General features: G+C 44.3%; 1 protein-coding gene across 1 annotated transcript in view; it reads left to right on the top strand.

The window, feature by feature from the left end:
• Positions 1–21,927, top strand: part of LOC144148975 (macro domain-containing protein PG1779-like) — a 64,970-nt gene that overhangs the window by 5,075 nt on the left and 37,968 nt on the right. Inside the window, exons 2-4 of the mRNA XM_077680496.1 lie at positions 12,262–12,341; positions 13,465–13,590; positions 20,079–20,207. Of these exons, the coding sequence (XP_077536622.1) occupies positions 12,284–12,341; positions 13,465–13,590; positions 20,079–20,207 (313 nt within the window). The 5' untranslated portion in view covers positions 12,262–12,283. The remainder of the gene's footprint in view (positions 1–12,261; positions 12,342–13,464; positions 13,591–20,078; positions 20,208–21,927) is intronic.

Genomic DNA, 21,927 nt, shown 5'->3' on the forward strand with positions numbered 1-21,927 from the left:
TTCGCGGCAATTTAGCTTGCAGTTTAATTTCCGCGCATGACTGGAAGTTTGTTTTATAATTTCCCGTGCTGTTGGTTCAATTATCTTGGAGCTTAAATTTGCTTTACACGACAGAGAACCCCAAAGCAGTGACTGTGACGTCGACTAGTGGGTTCCATCAAAATATTTTTGAATTAGGCAACCAGCATAGGGGGATTTTATACCTTATGTTAATATTAGGTACTGCCTTAACTGTTTCTTTACACAAAACCATTTATGCCGAAGATTAATGGGCGTTTTATAAACAATCTACAAGCGAAAAGCACGTACGTGCACTGCGCGAAAAAATAGCGTTCATGCGCTGTAAACGTATATGCGAGACACATCTTGCCGGTACACGCATAAACCAACAAGCAGACTCTGCTTCCGCACTTCCTTTGTTCGTTGTCGCCCACCCCAGCCCCGTTACTCATCCCCGTACACAGACCCACACGCGCGCGCCATTTCGGCAGCGGCGCTACGGCGCCTCCGCGATTGCTAGCTGCACTTCGATGAGTGGCGACTTACTGCTTCACATGCATTTATTCTGAAAACACTGCAGCATACTAGTGCCTGCTAAGCATTATTGGCTGTAGTAGGGCTTGATTTTCGCTTGTGCGTTGCGCATTCTGCTACAATATTACGGCCACCTCGTTATAATTAACAGACCAGTCGGACAAGGCAGTTACGTTGTAGTTACGTTACTTTAGGTAACAATCACCAAACGTTTGTGATAATGAATCGTTGGCCTGTTTCAGCATTTCTAGATTTAAGCATTTACCGCGCTAGTCGGACAGAGGCCGTATATTTACTCTTCGCTCCTAATTTTTTTAGTATCATCATTATAGATATCACCGATCGACTATCACTGGAGCACACTTGAGTTTCAGTGACAACAAGTGCTTGCGAGGTTATAATATGCAGCCATACGGAATCTTGGGCAAAAAATTAGGCCCCCGCAGTCAACACAAATTATGGCACCGTGGTGGTTCGGAGTGGTGTTTTTTTTTTAGTTCCAGACAAACATCACCTTATCGTGACATGCATCTTGCAAAATAAGTAATCTGGTTGTCTTGGTTCTTTTACTTTGTAGGAATACTGTTTACCTCTTAGCCGGGAGAGAACTTCTATCAGGATTGGCCTCTTGTTTTAGTTTCGCCAAAAAATTGTTTTTTTGAACACTGTCCTGAGCCCATAGGGAAAGAAAACCGACGAGTTTAACGAAACAAGTATTTCCTGAACAAATGTGACTTGGTTTCCGGAATGGAACGAAACATCCCCGGCCAAAGTACAGCAGTATTCCCCATCCTTCCTAAATCTAGAACCTAATGTGAACATTCACGTCCGTCGCATCAAAAAAAAAAAAACGCATTGGAGCGGTTTACAAAGTATTTAACGTAGTGTAGTATATGCTCTGTCATCAAGCACAGCCACCTCGGCTGTCGCTTCCTTATGTTATCAAGCATCCCGGCGTGGCATTATTCTGCTTAGGAATACGGCATGATAACGTATGCCTCGTTTGGCGTTCGTGCATACTTTTTGAACACGAAAATTGTACAAATGAGTGCTATCAACCACAACAACAACAAGTATCATTCATAAGGAAACACGGCGAAAAGAGCATGGCCGAGGCGGCCGATCCGGCCGGAAGTCCAGGTATGACGTTTTTCAGCCGGTTTTCGCCCGCGCTCTTCTGTCTTCCGGCATCGCCCGGCGAGATGGGGGCGGGGCATCAGGCCACTTTTGTTTGCGCATTGCGCCGCTTCTATTGCATGTATTGCGAAAATATTTCGTACACATGAACTATTCAATGTGTACTTGCTGCTAGTCAACTTTTCTTTTAATTCTAAAACCGCTTCACCTTCCCTTTAAGCATGATAGCGTCAATGAAGAGGGCGATCCAGGGTTATAATTACTACTATCGCCAAAGCGATGGTTGAAGATAGATATGAACTTATTTTGGACCCTTTCTACAAGCTTACGGTTTGTTTTGCTCGTGCTGTTCCAGACAACAGATGCATATTCAAGCTGAGGACGACATATAGTTGTGTAGAGCTTGAGAAGAGAAATCGGCTCCTTGAACTCCTTGGACACGCGACAGACGAAATAATAATAATAATAATAATAATAATAATAATAATAATAATAATAATAATAATAATAATAATAATAAATCAATAAATCAATCAATCAATCAATCAACCTTTATTTTTGGTGCCCAGGAACAACCCTAGGGTCTTGGTACTGGTACACCATATACAAGCATTCATAAAAACAAACTAAAATCAAGACAACACAACACATAAAACTATCTATATGAAAGAAACAATAAAGTAAAAATAGTTACAGAAAACCCAGAAAGCAAAACAGCAAAAAAAAAAAAAGGAAGCCTAGTGTTAGAAGCCATGACACCCGGCCAGCAAAACGTTGAGGGCACGTGAAAAATTGAAAATACACAAGCAAATACTCAATGAACATGACGGAGATAGATTATACACATAAAACAAAGGTTTTGTAACAAGATCTTAGGAAGTTTCAAAATGGAAAAACGAAGTTCAGCGTTACAAGCACTGACACTTAAACCGGCAGAAATTCAAGCAACACAAAATCAGGAAAAGTGAAAAACAAACAAGCAAGATGATGATTTGCATAGAATAAATACGGAACAGAAATACGCCACATAAATGACATAAAGGCACTTAAGCTACAACAGTTTTCGATTCATTAGAGAACAAAGACAAAGAGCTCTGGAATATATCAAGACGATCGGAATATTCATTATATGCACATTGTATTCTGCAGATGCACGAGCGTCGTCTACTTAAAGCATCTGTTGTGAACGTTCGAAATCTTCGGAAAAGTTTGTTCGGCAAGTTGACATTGATAAGTGCAACCAAGTCATCACACAAAATATCACCATGAAGAAGTTTATAAAGAAAGATAATGTCAGCTCTCATTCGTCGACACCAAAGGGAAGGAATACTTTTGAGACAAGACATGCTGCCATTTGCGTCTTCTTGTACATGACGGAAACGGTGCCTAAAGATAGAAAGGAACTTATTTTGAACCCTTTCGATGCGGTCACTATTGGACTTGCAAGTTCCATTCCAAACAACAGAACCGTATTCGAGAAGAGGTAAGCAGAGAGCTGAATACAACTTTAAGAAAGGAAGAGTACTTTTAAACTATCTAGAAAACCTGCAAACAGCACCCAGACATCGAAGAGAGCGTCCGGTAATTTGTGTAACGTGGGAAGAGAAAGTCAGAGAAGAATCAAATAGTACTCCCAAGTCCCGAATTTCGGTCGCCCTCGGCAGTGCAGTGCTTGCTATTTTATAGGAATATTGCAGCTGTTGAGTTTTCCTACTATAGGAAACAACTTTAGTTTTTGAGGGGTTCAAAATTAAGTCATTTTTAGTGCACCAACGATGGAATGACACGATATCAGCCTGAAGAGAATTACAGTCCTGAACATTACACACTTCTCTGAAGATTTTCATATCATCAGCATACAACAAAAAAGATGAATTTTGAATGGCAGAAGCAACATCGTTAATGAAAATGGAAAAAAGAAGGGGCCCAGAACGGAGCCCTGGGGTACCGTACTGGGTAAGAAATACCTTGACTTGTTGCTTTGTATCTAAATGATGTTTGACCGTTAACACTTACATAGCAATATCGCTCCTGGAGATAGCAACGTATAAGACCCACTAAAGAATAATAATAATAATAATAATCAATCAATCAATCAATCAACCTTTATTTTCGGTGCCCAGGAACAACCCTAGGGTCTTGGTACTGGTACACCATATACAAATCGTACATAAAAACAAACTAAAATCAAGACAACACAACACACCAAACTGTATGCATGAAAGAAACAATAAAGTAAAGATAGTTACAGTAATCTCAGAAAGCAAAACAGCAAAAAAAAAAATAAGAAAAGAAAAGAAACAGGAGACCTAGCGTTGCAAGCCATGACACTCGGACAGCGAAATGTTCAAGGCACGTGAAAAACAGGAAATACTCACTGAACATGACAGCGATAAGTTATACGCATAACACGAAGGTTTTATAACAAAATGTTCGGAAGTTTCAACTTTGAAAGAAGTTCAGCATTACAAGCACTGGCACTCAAACCTACAGAAATTCAAGCAACGCGAAACCAGGAAATGTGAAAAACAAACAAACAAGAACATGATTTGCCTAAAATAAATACAGCACATAAATTTGCAATGACTAAAGGCACTTAAGCTACAACAGTTTTCAAGTCGTTTGAGAACAAAGAAAAAGAGCTCTGAAATATATCAAGACGATCAGAATATTCATTATATGCACATTGTATTCTACAGATGGACGAGCGTCTTCTACTTAAAGCATCTGTTCTAAAAGTTCGAAATGTTCGGAAAAGTTTGTTCGGCAAGTTGACATTGATAAGTGTAACCAAGTCGTCACACAAAATATCCCCATGAAGAAGTTTATAAAGAAAGATAATATCAGCTCGCATTCGTCGACACCGAAGGGAAGGAAGACTTTTCAGAAAAGGCACACTGCCGTTAGCGTCTTCTAGCACATGACGGAAGCGGTGCTTAAAGATAAAGAGGAACTTATTTTGAACTCTTTCGATACGGTCACTATTGGACTTGCAAGTTCCATTCCAAACAACAGAGCCGTATTCGAGAAGAGGTAGGCAGAGAGCCGAATACAACTTTAAAAAAGGAAGAGGACCTTTAAACTCTCTAGAATACCTGCAAACAGCACCCAGACATCGAAGAGAGCGACGGGTAATTTGTGTAACGTGGGAAGAGAAAGTCAGAGAAGAATCAAATAGTACTCCCAAGTCTCGAATTTCAGTCACCCTCGGCAATGCAGTGCTTGCAATTTTATAAGAGTATTGCAGCTGTTGAGTTTTTCTACTATAGGAGACAACTTTCGTTTTTGAGGGGTTCAAAATTAGGTCGTTTTTGGTGCACCAACGATGGAATGACGCAATATCAGCCTGAAGATAATTACAGTCATGAATATTGCGCACTTCTCTAAAGATTTTCATATCATCAGCATACAACAAAAAAGAAGAATTTTGAATTACAGGAGCAACATCGTTAATGAAAATGGAGAAAAGAAGGGGACCCAGAACAGATCCCTGGGGTACACCACTTGTTGCTTTGTACCTAAATGAAGTTTGACCGTTAACACTTACATAGCAATATCGCTGCTGGAGATAGCAACGTATAAGACCCACCAAAGAAGCGTGGACATCTAACAGAATGAGCTTGGCAAGCAATAACGAGTGGTTGACTACATCAAAGGCCTTGCTCATGTCACAGTAGACCACATCAAGCTGGCTTCTACCAACGATTGCTGGGACAGCCTGCTCCATGAAGCACGCGAGGTTTGTGGAAGTTGAACGACCACGCATAAAGCCATGTTGATTAGGAATGAGGACGTGTTTAAGTGAGAAAGACAACACCATATGAAGAGATAACTCGAATAGTTTAGAGGCAGAACAAAGGAGCGAGACTGGCCTATAGTTTATGGCGTCAGTTTTTGGGCCTGACTTGAATACAGGGAATACGCGAGAGATTTTCCATGAGCGAGGGAACGTGCCAGACCGGAGACAGTTATTAAACATTGAAGTGAACACTGGAACGAATATGTTTGCATACGTTTTTAGAATGGCGCCAGGAATACCATCTGGTCCACAAGAAAGCGAGGGCTTTAGCCGCTTGATACTGGTCCGCACGATGTTCTCATCCAGTTGGAAACAACCAGAGTTACCGCCCTGGTGACAAGGGGCGCTACTGTTATCACTGCCACCGCTAATTCCAAAAAAAGAAGAAAACTGACGAGCAAAGCAGTCGGCCACCTCCGCAACCTCATTGCCGTTGGAGTCTAGTAAACGAATAGATTCTTTAGTTTTACTAGATCTTGAATGAATGTACTTCCAGAAGGCTCCCGGTTGATGGGTTGCTTTAGCTTCTACTGATGCCAGGTACGAAGCATGATCACGCTTGTGCAATATTTTGCATAAGGCACGTAGGCGCCGAAACTCCTGAGTGAACTGGTTCGCACCAGAGCGCTTCATCTTTCTATGCGCACGTTCTTTGAGTTTAAGGGCATCCCGCAATTCAGAAGAAAACCAGTGTGGGAATTTGAACTTCTTTGGTAAATATTGCGGGATGTATTTCTTCATACCCAAAAGTACAATCTCAGTAAAACGGTCAACTTGTTCATTGACATCAGGTTCGTCAATGACTGTCGACCAAGGGACAGCAGAAAAGTAATCATACAGCCCAACGTAATCTCCCCGGGCGAAAGCGTAGCGAGGTTGCGTGTTGCAGGAACTTACGGAATGGTGGAGCATTGTGGGAAGGGAACAGGAAATAGAAAGAGGAGGATGAAATCTGTCAGGTCTAACTAAAGGACAATCAGAGTGTGACACACTAACATCATCAAAATTCGAAAAACACAGGTCCAAAATGTTTCCACTGCAGTTTTCTATGTGATTATGCTGTGCCATGGAAGTGAAAGACGAAAAATCTAGTAATCTATTACCCTTCTGTTCAATGTGGTGGTTATGGTGGGAACAGGATAGATGGCTCCACTGAACGCCAGGAGCGTTAAAGTCTCCAAGAAGGAGGACCTTGCGGTTGCATTGAGTAATAAGCTCTTGTTCAATGGAGGAAACTAACTGATTGAATGCGTCAGGAGCTACATCAGGGGGAATGTAAAAAACCCCAACAAGAAGTTTTTCAGTTTTAGAGATAAGAATTTCAACCCATACAGACTCATCTGCATTCTGAATATCACTACAAAGCACACTCGGGAGAGATTTGTCGACGGCAAGAAGGACCCCACCCCCTTTTTGTTTGCTTCCCGTCAAGGCACGATCACTACGATATACATGGTAATTTTGAGGGAAATAATCACTGGACAGAATATCAGGGCACAACCAAGTTTCAGAGATAGCTATTAACGGAAAACACGAAGCCAGAACATTACCAAAGAAGTCAGTTGCCTTGGTACGAAGACCGCGCACATTCTGATAAAACACATCCAAAGTACTAGTCATCATTGCGTTTCTTATGTGATGCGCTCAGAGCTGTGAAGCATGCCTTCGCGAAGCATGCCTCGAAACTCCTTAAAGAGGCAGTCTTTCGGCCAAACAGCGGGGTCATTCAAGCGCTCGAAAAACTCTTCACTGACGGATATATAAAAGGATGCGTACGTGTCAAACTTCGTCTTCAGTCGTCGGCAGCTCAAGGACGAGACACCTAAGGTTGACAGATGGGCATTAAGGCTAGCAGAGGTGGTGGATGGGGAAAGCTTTGAGACGAACATAGCTTTGGGGCGCTTCGGCTGCGGAACGACTACGAGTCCACATGTGTCCGATGCACCTACACATGCCTGGCTTCGGCGCTTCTTCTCAATAGTAGGAGGGTTACGATCAAGCACAGACACAGATTGCACCGGGGAAAGTGGGGACGGAGTGGGAGGCAGTGTCGGAAAAGCCGAAGACACCGACTGCAGCGGAGCCGACGTAGCCGACGGCGACACTTCTTTGTAGACAACTTGCGTGAAAGAAGGCTTTTCCGAGCTGCGACGTACTTCATCCTGCAAGGCAGGGGGGCGACGAAGCAATTCGGCACGCAAGGAGCACACCTCCGCACGCAGGGAACTAACCACTTTCGCATAATGGGCGCGGTCTCCCTCCCTCTCTTGACGGAGACGGTCGAAAGAGAGCGCGTTTTCCCGGCGCATGAGGTCGTTGTTCTCCCGCAGCCGGGCCACTTGGCAGCCGGGCCACAATAATAATAATAATAATAATAATAATAATAATAATAATAATAATAATAATAATAATAATAATAATAATAATAATAATAATAATAATAATCTACCTATCTATCTCGCTCTCGCTCTCGCCCTCGCTCTATTAGTGTATACCAGTGTTCCGGCAGTTGTTCGAACAGAGAAGACATCGGCACAGTTGGTGGCAGTTTTCATCTGGCGAGGTAGGCAGGAAGTGCGGATTTAAACAAAAGCAAACAAGTCCCCAAACTAACGAATAAACAAACGCGCACCCAAGAATGTTTAGTGCTTCAAGTAGTAGTAGTATAAAACGTTTATTAGACCAAAAGGGAAATGGAAGCGGGTGGTGGTGAAGCGTCCCTAGTCCAGGATGCCTCTTGACTGGGCCGACTCGATGGTCCGAGAAACCAAGACCCTCTGGCGGGCCGGTACCTATAAGCGTACCTATAAGCGTATAAGCGTGCCCAGGCCCGGGGTACGCTTGTATACAGACGACGTGGTTGCTCGATGGCGGAATTACTCGCACCAGCCTACATCTTACGATGGCAACCTCCCTAGCAGTGGCTCCGCTGCTGCGTTTCCCAGTGCAGTCCGATGCTTCTCCTGCGAAACATACATGACCCCAACAATCCGCCATCTCGTTTTGGACTGCGGTGCACTAGATCCGCTTCGCACGAAATATGGCCCCGCCTGTGTCCTCTCCTATGAAGACCGAATCATGTATACGTGGTCGGCACCAAGATACGTTGGCCGCGTTGTGGCACTTTGTTTGTGAGGCAGTCATGACCGGACATTATTAACCCCCTCCTTCAGCCGTACGCAAAACCCTGGTACATTTAAAAGAGTGTTGTATCCATCTGTATATGAGGAGGAGAGGAGATAGCCTTTATTACATCAGGAAGACGCTAGGTCAAGTTGGGGAAGCGGGAGTAGAAGTTGGGGTGTTGCTAGCTTGGGACATCTTGAAAATGGGCGGTTCAAATTGAAGCTGGTCGGCTCCTTACGAAGGCAGAAGAGGCCACGTGGGGTGAGGAGAGCAGGCTCGCGGCTCTAAACTGCTCGCGCTAGACCGCTTTCTAGAGAGTAGTGCGCACTTAAAATCAGCGTGGAGGGTTCCAGTGTTCGAGGGTTGATGTTTGAGGAAAGAGTTTTTTTGTCTATTTGTGCATCGCTGAATCCTTTAAAACAGCAGCAATATCGGGAGCAGTAGTTCGCACTCATTACTGGCGTGGTAGTACTAGGGCTAATAGAGGCATCATTACCGAAATGAAATGCTATGCTCTTGTAGAATATTTTTGTACCCCCCTCCTCTAAAAGCACTCCATGAGACGGCTATTGGTAGCACTACCCCACTTTTTATCACGTGTTCGTCAAGCGCATCAATAATAAGAATTTCCTTCACACTTTGCTTCAATAGTGGCCCACTTTTTCCTACCTTTAACTCTTCTCGCAGATACAGCACTTCCCAGCCAAAGCTTGAACCAAAATATAATATAGGTTCAGGGCCAAGGCAGCCTTGTATACTCGTTCAATCACACTCAATCAAATTTGGCGGGCACGTAGCCGCCACCGATCACGAATGTCAAACTTCCACACCGCGTACTGTGTGCTTCGTCTTCGCAAGTAATCAGGCGCCGAGTTTCTAACAAGTACACTTTTTGTCAGCCCCACTTCTACTGTAACACTTACGCCTGCTTTCGCCTAACAAGTTTTTCAAGGGCGCGATATGAAACGATAATCAACACGGAAAAGTTGTCGCTTTACGCACGATGGCACGTTCGCTAAACACTTCCTCGCCGCTGCCTTGTTTGGGTGGGGCCGACCACGTTAGCGGGTCGCCGCTGCAATTAATTCTAGGTATCCCGTACCGCCGAAGCCGCTTTTCTGTAATCACGCTGCGACAACCGCCCATTCCCGCCTTGCTTTGCTTCGAGTCAGGCCCGTGTCGGGAATACGCACTCAACGGGACCCCTCAATTATCGCGAGCCCAATCACCGCCGACTTCGAATATTTGTCACGCCCGCTTGGTCCGGAGTCTATCGCTTGTTCGATCGACCGTTTGCGCACGTCGTCGCTACTGCCGCTATCGTCTGCTACACCCGGGTCTCGACTACGTGTCTACGCGTGCAGAAGTAGGCCTCTTTTATTTGCCTGTCGACAGCAGTTTTGAGCACTTCCTGGGTGGTCCAAAACTTTCTCGCAACAAAGATTCTTTCGGCCTATGAAACACGGAACATGATTTGGAAAATTCAATCATCATCATCACGACGACGACAGCAAATATGATGATGATGATGAAGCAGACTGGTATGACCCACAAATTAGGCCTAGTGCATCTCCACGTGGAGAGATAATTGTATAGTGTATGTTAAAGAATAGAGGTACACAGATGTTCAACTTTCACCTCTATAAAGTGCAAAGTTCGGTCATTGAGGGTTGAAGTACAGTGGTTGACGGCATTTGGCGAACACGCGGTAGCAGACGAAACAAATGTTACTGGGGTCTGCATTCGTTGAGTACGCGAGGTTTAATTTATTTTCCGAAGATTTGCAGCGGAGCGTTGAAGGGGGATGTTTTGCGTTTTTTTATTCTTCTGGACTCTCCATATAGGGTTTGCTGCTTTATTAATGTTTATTCACTCACTCACTCACTCACTCACTCACTCACTCACTCACTCACTCACTCACTCACTCACTCACTCACTCACTCACTCACTCACTCACTCAATCAATCAATCAATCAATCAATCAATCAATCAATCAATCAATCAATCAATCAATCAATCAATCACGAGCGGATGTCCTACTCCTTTACTGAGGCATATAACCCTCAGCTTCGCGTATAGTTGTGTAATTTCTGCACACATATGCACCACTAGCTCGCTATCAAATTAATTCTCCAGAGCTACGCAGAGCTTCCCCCCTGATCTGGCGCCTCAAGCCCTGCCTAAGTTAGCGGAGCTGGCCGCTGCAGCTTTAATTCGATCGAGAGCGCACACACTCTCCCTCTCTGAAAAGTAGAACTAAGGGGTGAAAACTTCTTCCGTACGCGTAACGATCTTTTGTTATGCGAGGGCTGTGATTTAATGAATCGATCATCGGTTTCCGGTCACGGAACCACGGTTGCTTTTAAGCCGACTTCAACGAGGCGGGGCCGTGGAGGACGTAATTAATATTGCGCGAGGCCGAGGTTTGGCGCGAGCGATCTATACGCTGCAGCGGTAATTATTTTTGTCTGCCCAGCCAACGACGCTCGTTTTTCCCTCTCGGTGTCGGAATCAGGCATAACATGAGGTCGAGCCGACACTCGCACATTGCAAGGGCGGCGGGTCGGTTATGCTACGACACATGAAGGGTCGGCCGAGGTGAGTGTCGTGGATAACATTTGCCATTCGCCTTGAAGTTGAACAAGGGGTGGGGTTATACAACTTTCTCCTGCTGTTTCCATTGCCCTCGCCAATACCGAACACACTGGTGCCTTTTACACGAGAAATAGTTCTATTTTTAACTTCGTTTTATTTTATTGCACCGAACTATTTTCGCTTACAATGCTCGTTGACACGCAGATATTGCTAAGGGACTTTAGTTTTTCATTAGGGCTTGATAACAGATCTAAGATAAGCAGCAATGTCTACAATGATAAATTGTGCCTACTTTTCAGCTGTCTGCTTGGCGATATACACAGAAAATGATTCTTTGCTTATGAACTGAATTCTACATAGAAATACCTTGAAGTGTGACTTATGGAAAAGATTTTATCACAAGGAAGCTAGTAGTTTGGGTTGAAAACGTTCGTAATTCTTGTGTACGTGCGCAACCAGTTTTTCGGAGAAACCAATTATTATTGTCGCAATTTTCCCTGACGAAAAGAACAGCATGGACTGCGCATAAAACTGCGCCATCGGTATGCAAGCTATTTCACTATCTGTCAGCAAAATTAGCTCTATCAGCAGTCCACGCTGCGCTAATCCGTCGAACTACTGTTCGTAAACCGCGCCTCAAGGATACTCTTTTCTCGCTAAACTTGGCGGATCCGTGTGCCCAACGCCGGAGGAAGCGTCCGGCAACTATGTGGAAGTTGTTTCTGCTTGTTGCGCTTGTTGCTGTCGCCATACCGATTGTGTACCGGTCAGTGCTCTTTTCGCGTTTCTTTATTTATCTGCTCCCCGCGGAGGTTGTCATCATTAGTAGAACTTAACTAGATATCGGGCGAAAGCGTTTGGTACGGACCAGCAACCATGCGGGGACAACGTCGCTGCCTGTCGCTATGGTTGTTGCGCCGGAAACTGCCGGCACAGCCGGCCGCCGCCGTGGTAGCGCAACGCATGACAAAGCAATGGTCGTTCGCGTGTTATGGCGGTCACTATAAATCGCAGCCGGTGTCCAGCGCTACGTTTGCCGCCGTCAGCGTTCCCAACTTTTTGGTTTGTAGGTCTTTTGTGACGCAGCGGGTAATGGAAGGCGTCAAGGTTCACCCCCTGCAGACGGATCCCAAGATCGTCGCGGAAAGAGGTAAGCATTTTTCGTTCTTCTACCTCGAAACTTGCAAGCATTTTTTGTGTAGGTAACGGCGCTTTTAGAAGTGCTTCTACACCGGTAGCGGTGAATCTTTTCCCATCATTTCCGTTAACACGGTAACGGCCGCCTTGTCAGCAAACGTATGTGAGACTACTATGTTTAGAAGGGACTCCCGAGCCGCTGTTTCAAATCCACCGTAACTAAGTGGGCGTGGCGATGAGGCTACCGCGACGGCGCATGAAAACGGTTCGCTAATGCACGCTTCTAGAGCAGGGAAAACTATGCGTTATTTCGGCACTTCACCGGAAACGAAATCTAGTGTAATAAATAATTTAGGCATGTTGAAAAGCCCATTTCGTAGTACAAATATCAAGCCGTTCATCGTGCATGCTAGGGAAAATGGCATTGCAGTTTTGTAAAAATCGGCAGGCATTTAAAGCCCTGGGTTGCAGATCATTGGAGCATGCTAAACTGACCAGACGAATCCCGGGAGACTGCATTGTGATGTGTCCACCAGGTAGCACCACTTGACCTTGTCTTTATTCACACGTGTAAAATAATCTTGCCTACTCTAGCCAGCCCGTATGACTATGCATGGCGGCTGTGTCATGAAAACCTTTTTTACAGTTGTAGTCCACATGGGGGTATGATCTTTTTAGGTGTCATGCAAACCCTATTGTGGCTGTGTACGTTGTTCCTATCTCGAGTAGTGCAATAGGAGCTCGAAGGTTCTCCTTGGTCTGACACAAATGCCAGGGAAAGATCGAAGAACGTTGGGTTGCATCCTCGACAGTTCACGGCATATTTGCAACCGATAAGCAAAAGGAGACTACCCGTGAAGCTTTTCTTGTGGCATGATTTTCTGCTTTCATGTATGATAGTAGAAAGAGTAATCTGGTTAACTTCCGTACGTTGCCGTAAAGCCTCCAGCTATGGGACAGCACGTGATGCATTTAATTGAGCAGTATTTGAATGTTGTACAGAGAAATGTTGCTCCGCCAAATGACTGCTTTTGACATCCCTGTCCGAAAAATCATTAGGCACTAGGTGGGTGGCTGAAGAGCCAGATCCTGCTCAGGATGCACAGACCACGTGGTTGCCCGACGTTCTGTTACAGAAAAGTTCCTGAACCTTGCCCGTGTGGAGAAGCGGACCTCGTACAAGTGTGGGGACAAGTACACCATCATCGAGGACATCGACGACTGGCCCGCTTACAGTGCGGCCAAAAAAATCCCGGGAAGTGGTACGGAAATTTTCATGTCACGTTGTAAAGGAGTTCGCTTTTGCGTATCTGCCAGTGTGTCACTTCTTGTACGGTTAAAGGTGCCGTGAAGACAAAATACAAGTTGGGTTTATTAGAAAGACTGCTTAGTCACGATAACAATGATATCAATATCATCGCAATCTTCGAACAAGTAACGGAGATATGAGAGAAAACGTGTGAAGCAGTCGCGACCCCCTAGCCAATTTCCTGCATCTTTTCTATGACGTCACGGAACCTTGTTTGTGCGATTGGTGGCCGCCTAACTGACCTGTCGCGATGACACATGACTGTACGTATGTAATGGGGCCTCTAGTTCCATTTGACCGCATCATTTGAATGCTAACGTGCAATTAACGCACTGAAAATTATGTTTCATTGTTGGCCCGTATGACATCATTCTTGCTCATAACACATCACTGTGGCGCAAAATTTGAAATTTTTAAATACTTCTTGCTTTTGTTTTTTAAAGACGATAGTCTTTCTTGGGCTACTTAAACCCAGAAATTTTGGTCTGTCTGTACGTCTGTGTGTATGTCTGTCTGTCTGTCCGTCTGTCTGTCTGTGACTCGATTCAGCCACCCGGCCAAAGCAAAACAATGCCTGCCAAATAGTCTTATATAGTCACAGCTAAATCTACCCGTCTATGTCCGGTGTAATGTTCATACTTGTCAACATTGTTGAAAAAGAACAAGACATTACGCAAATATGAGACAACAAATCAATACAGAAGTGATATTTGCAGTGTTCCTTTAAAAAAAATCAAACATGCTTGACTTTTGCGAAATTAAATACTTCATAAACTGCAGAAAAAAATTCACTCCGCCGTCGCCCGCGCCACTATAGCTTCTGGCGCCATTTTAAGAAATCAACCGGCAACAGTTACGCAAGGTTCCACTAGATAGGTTCCACGTTCTGCTTGCAACGCACGTGGAGTAGGGAAACGCGGTTCTATAAAGGTTGAAGTAGGGCGCCTCGATCAACGCGCGTCTTCGCCGTTCGGCAGCGTTTGCATCGAGACACCCGGTTTGGAGCAGTGGAACGCGGGAAATTTAAAATGATTTAAGCAAACCTTTGGCGTCTTTACCTTGGGAGGAGCGCGACGCAAGAGGAACAACATGAGAGGTCAGCGGGAAAGCGAAGGGAGGCATTTACTTCGCAAAAGCTGATAAAGACTTTCGTCTTCTGATGGCATTTGCAACGAGAGGAGCAGATACGCGGCCAATTTTTTGTTAAAAAAGCATCTTTTGGGGCTGTAATGGAGCTGAGTGAGATACTGAATCCTAGTTCTTTCAAATTAAACGAAGTTGTATTTTCTCTTCATGGCTCCTTTAAACGTTGTTGTATTAGACTGAATATAATGGAATAATGGACAACTATCAGCTTCCCTGGGAAGTCAACGTAGAAGCATGTGCATTCAGTACCTCGCCTTAACGAAGTAAAATTTGTTTTCTACCGGCTGTAACGAACAATTTTTGTTCAGAAATAAAAATTGCGTGCCATTGTCACAATGGGGAGCAGCACGGATTTAAAACGGCGCGCAATGTGCCGACTATGTTTAGCAGTTCAAAACTCCCGCCATAAGTTCTCTAGCAGTGCTTGCTAAACTGGATAGCGCACCTTACACGAATCTGAGAATGCTTTTCGAAGCATCTTGAGTACTCCACTTACCGTTGCCTTGCAGTGAAAGCAAGAAAGTCAAATTTTTCTGGGAAGGTGTTAAACGCCCTGTTACTCAAAAATGTAACATCCAGTGTAGGCACGATGGAAAAACGGTCCTAAAAGCGGTGACAGACAGCAGAAACAGAATAAAAGCAAAGAAGAGGAAGTTAAGTCGATTCAGGTCTGGAATTTGAACCCGGGTCCTACAGAATGCTAGTCCAGCTTGTATCCACTGCACTGTCACCATGAAGTGGACCTAGTAAGTGTGTTGTACCCTTCGAATTAGAAACGTGTGTTAGAGACATCTATTGAGGCTTACGGGAGTAATTTGAGCTCGCTAATTACAGAAGCAGCAAGGAACGTTTACACTAATGACAGATATGTAGGGCTTGGAAACAGAAAAGAATAAGAAGATAAGTTTTCATAGTGGTAATGCATTAATACTCTAAAGGAGAAGAAGAAAACCAGCGAACAAGGAAACGACACAAAAGGGTAATGAGATAACAGTCGCACCACCCCAACTACAGTTGAACCCCTTTATAAGAGACACGTACCGGGTAGCAGTTTCTGTCTCTTATACGAGATGTCTCTTATAAGCAGGGAACCATGTTTTCACTAACTTATCAGACCCTAGTTCAATGTGGTCTCCATATGACTAAAATAAGCTCAAAAGAACGCAATCATGTTGCAAAAGATTCATTCTAATTTATGTTTGGCCCCCCAGAATTTATGAAACAGTTCTGAATCTTTGTTTGCTTCATGACTGTATTTACAGTCTTTTACAACCGATTCTGCAAGCTCTCTTTTCTTTCACTGTTTGTGGAAGATGAACCGTAGATGTCGAGTTCACAAGCCTGATGAATAGCCAGAGCGCACAGCTTCTTCCGCTGCGTGCTCAGGCTATTCATTACACTTGCAGGACTCGACATCTGCGATGCTTCTCGATTGGGAGCTAAGCGAGTGGGAGAGCCCGCATGTGCGGTCGCACTCCAATGGATGGCAGTAAGCTTCAACCACTTCCGTAAGTTGCACTTCCATTGGCAGGGCTTCTCATCGTCATTTCATAACTGACTGAACCACTGTGTGTTTGCTGAAGTTATAATAAATAGCGAGTGCAGGCGTCTGTCATCGACCTGTGTTTCCACAATGGGAGCAACTGCAATTAGTGACTGGTGGCACTGCATCTGAAGTTAAAATGTCTGTTACAAGCGAGATTGTTGATTAAAGTTCAAGGATGACTTGTCCCTTATAGCCAACCGTCTTCCACATCCAATGTCTGTTATAAAAGAGGTCAAACCAATGGGAAAGATAGGGCAGCCAACCATGTGGCTGAATAGCGTCTCTTATAACCATTTGTCTCTTACATAAGTGTCTCTTATAACGAGGTTCAACTGTACTATGAAGTGATCATTATGCCCCAGACATATATCTCCCTGGTTGAGAAGGCACTGTTGCAACAGAAGTACACATAATCACAACAGACATACCATTAGACTTAGAGTATCGCATATATTGAAGTGACATGTACTGCTTTCGCAGTCCTACACATCTGAATTTATATTTGTTTGTTATCATGGCTTTGTTTTTAGAATACCGTGGATTGGTTTTTTTGTGGTGTTGCATGCGTTGAATGGGGGTGGGCCTAAGGGAATGCGAAAGTGCAGGATAAGTAGGCCAGGGGTAGCTACAGTGAAAGCCATCCAAGTGGTCGTGAAGAAAGGTAAAGTAGCGAATCTTATTGTATTTGGGGCCCTTGTATTTTCATTCTGGCTTACAGGATTTACTAGTGCAGAAAAAAATGCGTTATGCACTCTGTTTTCGTTAAATTTTTGGGAGATTGAGGACCAGTTGACAACCTCTATACAGTTTGACTATGCCCTGGCCAGGGGAACAGCAAGCAATGTCTCACTTCTAGCTAAAAAAAAGAGAAAGCCACGTATATAGCGGGTTGTTCGTTTATGGGTTTTGTATTTTGTTAAAATCAAAGGGGGGGCTAAAAATCGGGGGCTATTTTTCAAACTAATAATCGGGGAGAAATCAGGTTTTTTCTTAAAGCCATCCAAAATGCGGGTTTTTTTAGGTCAAATCTATATATGTCCTATTTAATAGAGTCAATTTATCAGAAGGTGTCACTAGCTTATCTAGTACGTTACAATTGGTGTTTGTTTCAAGCTGGTAATGAGGGGGACATAAGGGTTTTCTAGCAAATACTCTCCGACAATTGCCCCTTTTATTGGGGAAAGAATCAGTAACAATGACAGTAAAGAGCATTGACAACTTCGAAGATACGAAACATTTTATTAACGAAAAGCTGGTCATCGATTTCTACACATCCTGGTTTGCATACATTATCATCTGCAATCACAACATGTCGGTGTCCATTCGAGACATGTCCAATAATTGTTGAACCTATCTCAGCTGGGAGGAGCTTTTCTCGACGTCACAGCTTCTTCTAGCTAGATTCGGGGAGAATTCAGGTTCAACCCGATTCTCCCGAAACATGTTCGGGGCGTAAAAATCATCTAAAATCTGGTTTTACCTGAAAATGAACGACCCTATGTATATAGCAGGGCTCCAGCTGTGGTGATGTTGTGAAATTAAGTGTGGTGTTTTTGTTTTAATACCGGAAGTGCTTTAGGCATAGCAAGATTCCTTGCAGACTAAGCTCCATCTCTGGTCCTGCACGTGGAACATAATATGGCAATGTTAAGAAGCTGGCGCACAGTGGTCACTTTGTGTGGTGGGTTCACGTCATTCCGAAGCCGTCAGAAAGAAAGAATAACTGTATTTAAATCGCGCTGAATTGCTGGTCACTACGATCATGGCGTCCCTAAGTTCCTCGTCTTCCTTCTCTTCTTTCCTCCATAGAGTCCCCGAATCATGTCCTCTTCTTCATCTCGCTTACGTTGCTATGTGAGACTCAACAAAAATGCAATACTATCCTCCCCACCCTACATAAAAAAATGTTATCAAGCTCCGGGAGTTGCAAGCCTTTGCCCCAAATTCTACTGTCCCGGTGCGCCTACAGCACTGCACATCGAGGTCGTCTTGTGCAGGAATTAGTTCTGTGTCACACCTACATCTTTATTATACAAGTGCACCGGTCTTGAACCTTCTTCAGTTACTTGAAAAGGAAGCGAAATTCTCGTAGCAATGAACTTTGGAGCAAACTCGTGCTTTGCCATACACTTAAAGAAAACACAAGCGGCGAAGAAGCATTCAAGAGAGCGACAGGCACAGGCGAGCGTCAGCGAATCGAATGCTGTGGCATTTGCCGTGCGAGCATTTATCTTCCCCTGTTATTCTTTTCCAAACCCTCAAATTAGATCGAGAACAATGGTGATTGAAAAACAACATTCTAGTCTAGTGACGACAGGGGGGAAACACTCTTTCTATCAAATAAGATGGCCTGGCATGCAAAAGGAAGAGAACAAAACACGCTTTGCTTCGAACACAGATAAGACAGCCGAGCACAGCCTGGGACAGGCAACAAAGCGCATAAGTGAACAAAACAGGAGGCTTGGTTCGCGCCATTGTAACCTGAGATTTTCGAGGCAAAAGCCGTAACCCTTTCCGGTCTGCAACTTTTACCCACTTTGCGGCCGTCCTGGTCCGCAACTATTTTGCCAGTTTCTGGCGCCGCGAAAACACAAACTGCGCGAGAAAAACTCACTGGATATTTATTTTTTCTCTTTTTCTCTTGCTTTCTGCTTGCAACTCCTTGACTGATATTTGAGCAGCGTGTGATATTTGAGCAGCGTGTGAAACCACTTGAAGCATTCTCCTGGATGCATGCAGGCCATGGTTGTTATTGCGTGTTTTGCAGAGAGCAGCACAGTTTTCCTCCTGCTGTTTATTTAATTGAAAGTTCAGTTAATTAATTCGACGTTTTTTGCGGCCCCCTGAACTTGGTATCAGTGGGAGTCAACTGTATACCACTACCGCATTGTTATACGATCCTTCCACGCCATGTTTTCAAGTGCAGAGCACTTTAGGGGCTCGCCTTGTCGTCGTAGCTCTCTCGCTGGACCCAGGTAGAGCCACACGGTGTTCTGTCGTAGCAGCGTAACCCAGAGGCTTCGAAAGCCAAGTGGTTTAAATAGTTATAGGCATTGTGAACTCGTTAACCGCTGGCGCTTGTCATACATCTCCCCGTTGTTTAGCGCAGAGAAAACTAGGTACATTCAAGGCAAAACATACGTGATTAAATGGCAGCACCCACGTTGATTTAATTAGCGTGGCTCATTAGGTTGGTTTTTACGACTGTAAGTGAAAAAACGTGGCAGTGCAACGCTGGCGCGTGTGGGAGGAAAAGCAAGCACCAAGAGAAAAACACTCCCGCTGGTCCAGTTTCAGGCAGGGGGCGCGCGAGCACTGCGAAGGCGGGAAATTTGAATTCCATTAGGTGGTAGCAGTGAGCGGATAACGACGCTGCAGCCCATTATGGCGAATCCCTGCTCTGCACTTCCGACAGCTTTCACGTATAACGACGCTGCAGCCCATTATGGCGAATCCCTGCTCTGCACTTCCGACAGCTTTCACGTTGAGTGGAACGGCTTAAATGTTTTTTATTTTGTGTGTTCTGGTTCACCTTTTCATGTTCACTTCTCAGTTGGCCATGAGTACATACGTGAAGCGGCACATTCCTAAGAGGGAAAGAGGTAGGCATTGTTCAAGGCTGTATGAAACAGCTGCAAATGAAGGATTTAATCCTTCGGCAGTACCAGCCAACAAATAGTTCAGTCCCCTTTTCCCCAGAAGTGTGCACTTGATCGTATGCTGCCTAAATGTTCGTGATCAACTTGCAGGCTCTGGGAAGTACAAGGTCCGCCCCGAGCTCAACTCGAAGGTCTCCATCTTTGTCGGGGACATCACATCGCTGGAAATTGACGCCATCGTGAATGCCGCCAACAACCAGCTTCTAGGGGGAGGCGGGGGTATGATGCGCACAGCTCTCCTACTCTGTAGAATCGCAGTGTTTGAGGCAAATGGGTGGGGATGTGTTTAGGTTTCGCACGTCGATGTGATGTGCACTGTGGAGGCTTGTTTTTAACTAATGCGGGTCCTTGCACCTTTTAGAGTGGAGCTGTCCTGTGCTAGGTTCTGACCAAGCTTGTGTGCATCTGTCGAGTTACATCAATTAAAAATCGCATGTGCTAACCCCAGAGGCAGTGTAAAATGCTCTGTAGCTCTCTATTTAATGTAGGTATCTTCGAAAAAAATCATATTGCAATTGGCTGCTAGAACAACTCTACCATTATGCCTCATCTCATTTACTTGTAATGATTAGGTCTTGTACAGTGAAGTTGTAAATGTCCAGAGTGATACCTCTGTGAAATGTGCCCATTTAAGTACTCTTCCACAGAGTACACTCGGCTAAAATGTCATTCGGGAGCAGCTAAATGGCAAATGTGAATGACATTTTACAAGGAACGCACTTTAAGCTGAGCGTCTTCCCCAAACACACTTTACCGGGGCCTAGCTTGCCTAGTGAGTAATCTTCTGAGCAGAAGTCCAAAAATCGGGAAAAATAACATAAAACCACAACTGTTTAGATGATAATAAGTGATGTTAAAAGTTAATTACAGATATATTGTTGATTACGCTTACAAAAAGAGAAACAACGACAAAAAGCAAGAAAATGACCTCTCTTTCAATGACGAGGCAGTGCCGCCTGGTGGGGTTTTTCTCCATGGCAGTGGTTCTCGTAGGTGGTTTCTTATGGCCCTGTGATTGTGTACCCGCTTCAGCCTTCTCTGCTACATTTCGCGCTTTCAGATAATTTTCCCCAAACGATAATGCTGCTGCTATTCGCTGCACAGTGAGCAGCAGTGAAGATATCAGCGGCGGTGTTGAGTCGCCGTCCCGACTCCATTTTTTGTGGACTTGTGCGAGGCGCTGATTGCGATTTTGAACAATGCAAAGCGTTTAAATTATTTCTCACGTAATAAAGACAGATAATTTTAAGTAATTTTGCGGAATATTTACTCCAGCTATCGTCACTGACATCACGGCCAAGGGCACTTTATTTCGCCGTGTAGCAGGTACACAGCCGAAGCATCATTTGTGGAGCCTGAGTGCACTCGGCGTAAGTGCACTGAAATAGGCATGTTTGACTCGGGTATTAGTCTGGTGTCTATACATGGCCAAACAAGGATGAAGTATGGTTACATAAAACAAAAACAGCTGCAACACTTGTGTTGCCGATGCTAACCTGAGACAAATCATATGGCAGTTATTAATTCTAAGGGAATTTTCTGAGTGTGTCTTTGTTCGAACAGAATTGTAAGTCATCATACATAACTCAGCATGGTCATTCACCAGTACAGCTTTGCTGGTCTCCCATCTTCACAGTAGTGCAAGAGCTGTAAATTTTTTTTTTATCTGGTGTGGGGTTATTAAAGTAGGGGTGGGCGAATAGTGAATTTGACGCTCGAAGCAAATTCGAAGCGAATAGTGATTTGGTCAGATAATTTCTAATCGAATAGTTCGAATAGTGCACATAACAAATTGCAAAGAAAAGTTAGCAAATTGTGACACAACTAAGAATTAGAACTCACCTAAGAACAGCATTTTGTGAAAATATTACCAGTTGAGTATTTATTCAGAAATGACATCCACAGCTTTTATTTACTGTATTCATAATTTTTCGAGAAG

Source organism: Haemaphysalis longicornis, unplaced genomic scaffold (assembly GCF_048455015.1).
Source record: "Haemaphysalis longicornis isolate Haplotype H1 unplaced genomic scaffold, Haemaphysalis longicornis Haplotype H1 scaffold_8, whole genome shotgun sequence".
Taxonomy (NCBI): Eukaryota; Metazoa; Arthropoda; class Arachnida; order Ixodida; family Ixodidae; genus Haemaphysalis; species Haemaphysalis longicornis.